The 9,044-nt window shown below is 42.3% G+C and overlaps 1 protein-coding gene across 1 annotated transcript; it reads right to left on the bottom strand.

The window, feature by feature from the left end:
* Window positions 1-443: 443 nt before the first annotated feature.
* On the bottom strand, window positions 444-1,001 carry LOC141685936 (uncharacterized). Its single transcript, XM_074491011.1, has one exon. It carries the CDS (start codon window positions 999-1,001, stop codon window positions 444-446), a length of 558 nt encoding a protein of 185 aa, XP_074347112.1.
* Window positions 1,002-9,044: the final 8,043 nt, after the last annotated feature.

Genomic DNA, 9,044 nt, shown 5'->3' with positions numbered 1-9,044 from the left:
AACGGCCATGGGCTTACCATAGGCGTCAAGAGCGTCGATGGCATAGATGGGTAATTTACAAAGCGTTGGCAGCGATCACATGCTTAAACAAAATGTGCAGCATCATCTTTCATCATAGGCCAATGGTACCCTTGGCATAAAACTTTCATCGCCAACGAGTTACCCCCCGAGTGATTACCGCAAATTCCTTCATGCACCTCCCTTAAGATGTAATTTTCTTCTTTTTCATCAACATATCTGAGCAACGGTTGATTGAAGCCTCTCTTATACAGTACTTCATCATACATCACATACCTTCCAGCCTGGTAGCGGAGCCGTCGAGCCTTGAACTTATCTTTGGAAAGTGCTCCCTTGTGAATATAGGCAAGAATGGGCATCATCCATGTTTCCTTGGGAGCTTCATCTACTTGCATCGCCTCCTCCTCTAGGATACTAGGAATTTCCTAGATTTCTAAGGGTATGGATCCCAACAACACAGCCTCCTGCTGGGACCCCATTTTTTCTAGAGCATCCGCGTTGTTATTCTTTTCCAGCGGTAGACATTCCAGCCTAACCTTTTTGAACTTTCCAATCAGGTGATGCGCGCTCCTCAGGTACAATTCCGCCCGTGGTCCTCGAGCTTGAAACCCCCCATTCACGTGGTTTACCACCAACTCTGAGTCGCTTTTTGCAGTAAGGTTCCGCACTCCCATTTCCAAAGCGATCTTCAGGCCATTGATCAATGCTTCATATTCTGCATCATTATTTGTTGCATAAAATTTGAAGTGAATTGCACTCATCAGATGATGGCCTTCCGGAGACACGAGTACTATGCCCGCGCCTGATCCTCCATTGTTAACTGCCCCATCCACATGCAAGATCCACCAGGGATGTGGAAACTCCTCTAAAGATTCCTTAGTATGAAGGGGATGCAGCACTACCAAAGCCTTATCATCAACCGCAGAATCAAATTCCAACAAGAAATCGACTAAGGCTTGTCCTTTAATTTCTATACGGGGCATGTACTCCAAGTCAAACTGTCCCAACTCCACAGCCCATTTCAATATTCTCCCCGATAATTCTGGCTTGTGAAGGACTTGCCGCAGAGGATATGATGTACGGACTTCAATTCTATGGGCCTAGAAGTATGGGCGTAGCTTCCTCAACGCAACGATCAAGGCATAAACCAGCTTCTCCATACTTGTATAGTGAGTTTCATCATTGTGCAATCGCTTGCTCGCATAATATACCGGTGACTGTTGCACGTCTTTTTCCCTTACTAGCACAACGTTAACTGAATACCCAGAAACTGTAAGGTATAGGATTAGGGATTCTCCATCTAATGGTTTTGACAACATAGGAGGGTTCCCCAGTTGTTTCTTCATCCTCCTAAAAGCTTTCTCACATTCTAGTGTCCATGCAAAGTCCTTCCCTGCCACTTTGATCGCCTTAAAGAATTCTTTGCACCTGTCGGATGATATAGAGTCAAATCTGTTCAACGCGGCGATCCTCCCAGTTAGGCTTTGCACCTGCTTCATATTGGTGGGAGATTTCATATCCAGTAGTGCTTTGATCTTTGCAGGGTTAGCTTCAATTCCTCTGTGATTGACGATGAACCCAAGAAACTTGCCTGACTCTACACCGAACACGCACTTCTGCGGATTTAACCTCATGCAAAACCTCCTTAGAATGTTGAACATTTCCATCAAGTGCTTGACATGATCGTTTGCCTCCTTGAATTTTACCAACATATCATCCACATATACCTCCATGGTTCTCCCAATATGATTCTTGAACATCATGTTCACTAATCTTTGGTAGGTTGCGCCTGCGTTGATCAATCACAATGGCATCCCTATATAGAAGTATAGCCCTCTATCAGTAATGAAGGATGTATGCTCATGATCAGGACCGTACATGGGAATTTGATTATAACCGGAGTAGGCATCCATAAAGCTTAACAAGGCATGCCCTATCATCGCGTCAACCAACTGATCAATTCGTGGAAGCGGAAAGTTGTCCTTCGGGCAAGCCTTATTGAGATATGTGAAATCTACACATGTCCTCCACTTCCCATTTGGTTTTTTTACAAGCACCGGATTCACGAGCCACTCGGGGTAGAAAGATTCTTTGATCAATCCCACTTCCATAAGTCGGTCCACCTCTTCTTTTAATGCTATCGCCCTTTTCCCGCTCACTGGGCGACACTTTTGTCATATGCATGTGCAATTAGGGAAAATGTTCAACCGATGACACATTACCCTTGGGTCAATTCCCATCATGTCTAAATGACTTCATGCGAAGACATCGAGATTTTTAATCAGAAAACTGGTAAGCCTTTCCCTCATTTCATAAATTAGTTGAGATCCCACCTTCAAAACCTTGCTTGGGTCATCCTTAGCGACCGAAACAGATATTGTGTCTTCGGCCGGCCCCGTTTTCTCGGCAGGCACGGGGATTTTGGGATCTAGATCAAAATTAAAGTCCCGGGGGTCCTCGACTTCCATTCCTGTATCTGAGGGCGCGTCCCTACATGTGGGAGCATCCACATCAGGACAAGGTATGGTTTTGTGCAATGCAGGTGTGGAAAGTGCGTCCTCGTTTCGAGGAGCATCAACCTCAATTATATTTTCACTTCCCAAGGGCGCGTCCTCGTTTTGAGGAGCATCCACCTTGAAGCTACTTTCGAGGCTTTGTAAAATTTCACTTCTTCCTTCCAACTTTTCTCCATTAACCTCCCTTCGCACAACCCCTTCCGTTAGATTCACCACGATTTCTTCGACACTACGGATCCTTGAAACATTCCCCAACGTCAAAGCAGGGGCTTCAGTGGCATGAGTTTCTTCTTCCCCTGGATCTTTCACAAAATAACGGGCAAGAACCTCTCCACTTGGTTTTGTCTGAATGTCCGTTGCGTCTTCAAACGGAAGGCCTTTTCCCTCATACCTTCTCCTGCGAAATTATTTAACAGCCTTGTGATAGCAGTCGCGTGATTCGTACTGTGACCCTCTCAGACTACCCACTCCGTTTGGCATCGGGAACTTTATCATCAAATTATGTATCAAGGTTATCACCCTGAACGCCCGTAACCAAGGTCTATCCACCAACATGTTATGCGCGGAGTCTTGATCTAGCACCTTGAAGTCTATCATTTGGGTGACAGACAGAGCCCCTTCCCCGAGCGTGACTGGAAGCCTAACAGAACCCATAACTTTTACTACCTCTCCAGTAAAACCGTAGACGTGTGCATCTTCAAAGTTCATGTCACTGTCCGGGAAACCCAATTTTTTGTACGTGCTGTAATACAAGATGTTCGCAGAGCTCCCGTTGTCCAAGAAGACCCGATGCACGTTCATTGCCCCAATAAGCATAGTTATTACCAGCACATCATTATGGGGATGATGTACCCATCTTGACTCTCTCTCCATGAACGTAATATCGACAGATTCTCCTTTGAATATTTTCAGAGGTCTATCTTCCAAGCTATGAATGTTGGTGAGTGGTGGGTGTCGTGCCTCTCTTACATTCATTTCTAACGCTCGATTGCTATCACCAACAAATGGATGTCCTCCGAAGATTGCCCGAATACTTCCAGCCCTTTGGAACTTAACTTCCGTTATCTTTTCGACATCCTCTTCCTGTGTGGGATGCCTTTCATCTTTTTCTTTGTCATCGTTTCCTCTGCGTCATTTAACCTTATCAATCCACTCTCCCAGATATCCATCCTTGATCAATTCCTCAATTTCATCTTTTAGGTGACGACACTCGTGGGTGTCGTGGCCGGTAGACTCATGGTAATCGTAATATTTTTTCTTGTCCTTACTCTTCCACAAGGTCAGACGGTATGGTTTCTTGAAAATCCTTCTGTCCTTATTCACCTCAAAGATATGATCAATGGACGCTACCAGCGGAGTGTAATTGCTTACTCTCTTTTTATAGTTTGATGGGGGACTCCACTCTCTCCACACATTCACGGCGTTCACCCTATTAGGGCTTCAGGCATTCCACCGATAATCTGGACTCACGGACCTGTCTCTCCTCTTAGCTCGCCCCTTGGAGTTGTGGGTATTATCATTTTTCTTCGTTTCGGCAAGTGATTGCTCAATTGCTTTGAAGGATTCCGCCTGCGCAAGTACATCAGCTAACGACACAAGGTCCTTTCCTTGAAGGTGTTTCCAGAAATTTGTTCCCACGTGCAGACCAGCTATAAAAAGTATTTTCAGTGTCTCATCAGTCGCGCCTCTCACCAAGGTAGACTCTGCATTGAACCTTTTGAAGTATGAGGTCAAGCTTTCCCCTTCCTTTTATTTCACATTGGCCAATATGGTAACCGGTGGCGTATATTTCACCGCAGCCTGGAACTGAGTTAGAAACAAGGTTTTCATCTATTCCCAAGATGTGATCACCCCTGGACCAAGTTTTTGGAACCACTATTGAGCTCCTACTCTGAAGGTGGCCGCCAAAAGACGGCATCGTGCCAAGTCAGGTACCTGATATACGTCCATCTCAATATTGAAACGCCCCAGGAATTCCACGGGGTCGGAGTTCCCATGAAAACGCAAATCATTAGTTGTATTCCTGTATCCTGCAGGCAGCTGCCCTTCCCTCACAACAGCAACAAAAGGGGATGGAGTTTGTGCAGTTGCTGTTACCCTACCTCCTTTAAGATGATTGAGCAACCTCTTAAGATCGTTCACATTAAGTGTTTCCTATTCCAGGGATGGTTTGAACATTGAGTTGTTGGGGTTACTTCGCAACTTGTTGTTGTTCCCCTTGGTTACCCCCCGGGTGTACCGATGGATCTCTCCGCCCCTCGCCCTAAGGCTGCGGCTGTGGTATGTTGTCATCTTTATTTTGAACATTCTCTCGCGCACGAGGTTCCTCCTGACCGTGTCTCGATATCTCATCATTGTTTTCCTCCTGACCGTGTCCCAGTCATGAGGACGCGCCCTGGATCCATTGCCCGTAGCACTGTGGGAAGCTACAAGAACAATGACAGGGGCTTCTTCAGTGGAGGGTGCGCCACCTCTTCTTCGATTGTATGGTGCCCTTTCATGCTGGTATCCTATCCTTTCTCGTCCATTCCTTTGATAGCCTCGGCCATAATTTCCAAAACTTCCTTGCGGAGGGGCACGCTCGTGCTTGCGGTGCCGCACCCTATCATCCCTTGGATATGTAGGGGGCACACGCGTTGTATCACGAGGCCTCGTTTCTCCAGCGTTTCCTTCTTTCTGCCATTCCACCAGCAGCATTCTCAAATCGTCGTCTCCCAACCTTATGTCAAGCCTTCTCTTTAAGGTTGAAAAATCTCTTTTTTCCTCATCTGGGTTCTGAATATCTTCCGCACGACAACGCTCGTCCATCGTACGCCCAGACCTATGTGGGTGTGGTACGACCTGATTACCGAGGTGAGGCCTTTCTCTACCATCAGTGCCTTCATCGACAAGCTCCACAATAGGCTCTACATCATCAGAATATTCCAAACACCGGGAAGTGATTCGCGGGTTTTCTCCGCTGGCCTGGGCATCTCCCTCAATTACGGGTGTTTTCCCTACAGTGTGGCCACGGCGGGGAAAACGACGACCCCTCCTCTTCCTGCGACGCTCCACCGTACTCAGCCTTGAGTGAAAATTGTTCAGAGTATTCCCCATGCGGTAGAGTTGCTCCAAGATATCAGCGTTGCTGATGAGAACTGGAGGCGTTCCTCCCACATTTGGAGCTCTCGGAGGATCTGCAATATTTCTGGGCACGTAGGGTTCATGGCGAATGTAGCCTCCCTGGCATTCTCCTTCAAACTTGTTATCACTTCCATCATAAGAACTTCCATCATGATTATAAGACATTTTTTCCTCCCAAGATTATGATCTTAATCAGCACCCCTCCTTCTAGCGCCAATTTGTTGACGGAGGAATCTGGTAACAACAAAGTTTGAGGTTTCTCACCGGAATTAAGATCTATGACGGTGGTTCTTCGCCGGAAAAATAAGCGATGTGTGGTGGTTTATGGTTGTTTTAGGCTGAGATTGATCAGAATAAGTGGTGGCTCCCTTATCAGCTCTCAACTTCTTACCCCTCTCAATGTGACTACGTACCATTTATATAGGGATCAAGCCTGACGTAGTTCTTTGGGAACAAGAAATCTAATGGGCTTAGACTTCTTATTCCTAGGCCCAGTAGAAGACCATCCAGAATTCATCTTCCGCTAGCTTTAGGAATGTCCAACTATGAGGCCCAATCACGAAGGCCCAAGGCTCGTCCGTAATCGTAGGACTTCACGGATAGTGCATCTCCCTGCGCAAGGATAACACTCCGCTATAGCTATCTCCCTTGATTTACGGATGCAGGTATAGCCACGGTTCACCCCAAATGCCGGACGCGTCCCTGTCCCCCGAATGAGGATAACCCACCAGATAACAGGACAGGTGATCCCAAGCTCTTGGGTGCAAAATGTAGGATGACTCCAAAATTCTCCAACGAGGACACCCGTTGAATACAAGAACAGAGTTCCCAAAGCACACACCAAAGTTAACCCCGCATCCCCAACGAGGACACCCGTTGAATACAGGAGGCCTGCAATCATCAGGCATACCCTTGGAGGCCTTCAAGTTTTTCACGAACATCCCCCTCTTTGACCGTCTCAAGGAGGGAATTTTTCAAAGAGTACCTGCAACAAATACATTAGTAGAAATAATCATCCATTAGCTCTTTTCATGCATGCTTTGTCCTAAGCTCTCCTCATGAGAATGAACTGACCATACATAGGACGCGACATAAGGCATTGGGCGCGTCCTGACCTTCATGAAGCCTGCATTGTTTTCTCAACTCCTACCTCTCATAGCATTTCACAGTGACAGGACGCGTCCTAAGCCTCTGGGCGCGTGCTCCAACCTTCATTGCTAAAAGACCACAATTGATAGATACCTCCACCACGGTGGGCGCGTCCTACCACCCTGGACGCGTTCTACACCAGGTAGGTGCTTCCAAACCTCCTTACCACAGAATTATCCTTGATAAACATTCCCACAAAAGTGGGCGCGTACTACCTACATGGGCGCGTCTTCAATCTCCTTTGCCAAAGAATCATTTTAATGAGCACTCTCACCATAGTGGACGCATCCTAGCATCATGGACGCGTCTAGATGCCCTTTTTTGCAACGCAATACTGATTTTGACTTTAATTATCCCGCGTTTGACCTGTATTAATTCAATGCTAAATTTTGGATATAACAGATATCTTCATATGATTTTTACTACAATAAATCTCACTCTGCTATCTACCTTAAAAATAGATATTAGGAGAGCACTATTTATGAATTCCATTATATATGATTTATATTTAACTGGCAATTATAAGTTCATAAAGAGAATGAAAGCAGTAAAAAAAAAATTCTTTACGTAAAGTAGGCTTGTCAAAATTATATATTTTTTTCATTTTTTTATTTATAATTTTTCATTAAATGCTATTTTCAATTCACGTGTTAATAAACGCATCCGTCTAATCGTATTTGAGATTGTCATATATATCAATGGTATCATTAAATTTGACAAAATTACTTATAATATATAACTAAAGAATTTAAAATTTTATATCACCAGAAGGAATAAACAGTTGATTTTAAGATATATTTATATATGTAAATAAATAATTTGTAAATTACATAGAAAACTTGATCAATTTTTTTTTTTTGCTAAATAAAAACTTGATCAATTTAATCACATCAAGTCAAAATAGGCTTACAGAAGTTAATCCTATTTCACTTTAATAATTTATCTAGAACAAATATGTAAATACATTACTATTATTATTAATACCGAAATCGGGGTGGGGGATCGCTACTGAGAGATATTAATCCCAATTTTGCTCTTAATTTCCGAATTTTTTAAAAAAAAAAAATTCCCTTAATCTTCGCCCCGAAACTAGTCCCGAGTCCTTGAGGAAGATAATTGGATCGAATCGGATCGGATCAGACAAAACGGATATAATACCCCTCCTATGTCGAGACAAAAGATTAACTGCCTCGAGTTGGGAGCCGAGGAGTGAGTGGAGTTGTAGCTCTTTTGACAGCCGTTTCCCTGATTTTGAGGTTACTTCACGACTCACGTGACTGGGGAATCCATTAGTATTGTCTTGACATGCTTTCATTTCTGAGTTTGAATTTTTAAAAATTAATTCTAATTAATTAATTATTTATATTATGACGGGGTTTAGACTTTCTTAATAAAAGCTAAGTAATTTACCTTTTAAGAAAATTTCTTTTTCATATATTTATTTTAAATACAAGTATTTATTGTACAAATTTGAAATTAATTCTTAATAAAAACAAGTTACTATTTTCAGAAAGGTAAGTATGTTCCATAAATTAAGAGTTGTCAAACAAACACTGTATAAAAACATATATAATTGTAAAAATATCATAATAAGATATGATTATTATATTTTATAAATCAACAAAGTAATCTGTTATAAACGATAGGTTTTCTCTAATTTTGTGTCAAATTTTGATTAATTTAATCAAATAAAAGTAGAATGAATTTAAGAATATTTTACATTAATAATAATCTGCATCACTTTAAATTTATAAAAAAAATACGATGAAGGGAATAATCAATTTACATAATCCGGTTAGAAATAATTGCAAATTTGTGTTGTTTAACCTATAAATGGACAATGGCTATGATTCTCCGCTGTAATATTTGGAAAATGCCAGATGTTTCGGATATTGTTATAAACTTTTTTTCTCAAATAGTTTATAAATAGTGACTTTTTTCATAATTTTATGGAACCACACATGTATTAAATGATAAGATTTCTCATAATAATATGGGACCACACGTGTATTTATATTCGTATTTATATTCGCCACAAATTAAATTTCGACATATGTTATTTCACGTCATTTTAAAATTATTTTGGTACAAGTTTTGGGTTACTAACATTTCTTATAATATTTATCCGATCAAGTTGGAGACAAGAGAAATGCAAATTCCAAAACAAAAATTATACCATAAGATAATATTCCCTTCGTCCCAAAATATACTTTAACTTGACTTTTTAGGAATATTTCA

The sequence above is a fragment of the Apium graveolens genome, chromosome 9, assembly GCF_009905375.1.
Source record: "Apium graveolens cultivar Ventura chromosome 9, ASM990537v1, whole genome shotgun sequence".
NCBI classification, from domain to species: Eukaryota; Viridiplantae; Streptophyta; class Magnoliopsida; order Apiales; family Apiaceae; genus Apium; species Apium graveolens.
This window is presented reverse-complemented; position numbering and strand designations above follow the sequence as displayed.

Bases quoted from the DNA above. Each gene is read 5' to 3' on its own strand.
- LOC141685936 (XM_074491011.1), bottom strand. From the start codon at position 1,001: ATGCCCCGTATAGAAATTAAAGGACAAGCCTTAGTCGATTTCTTGTTG.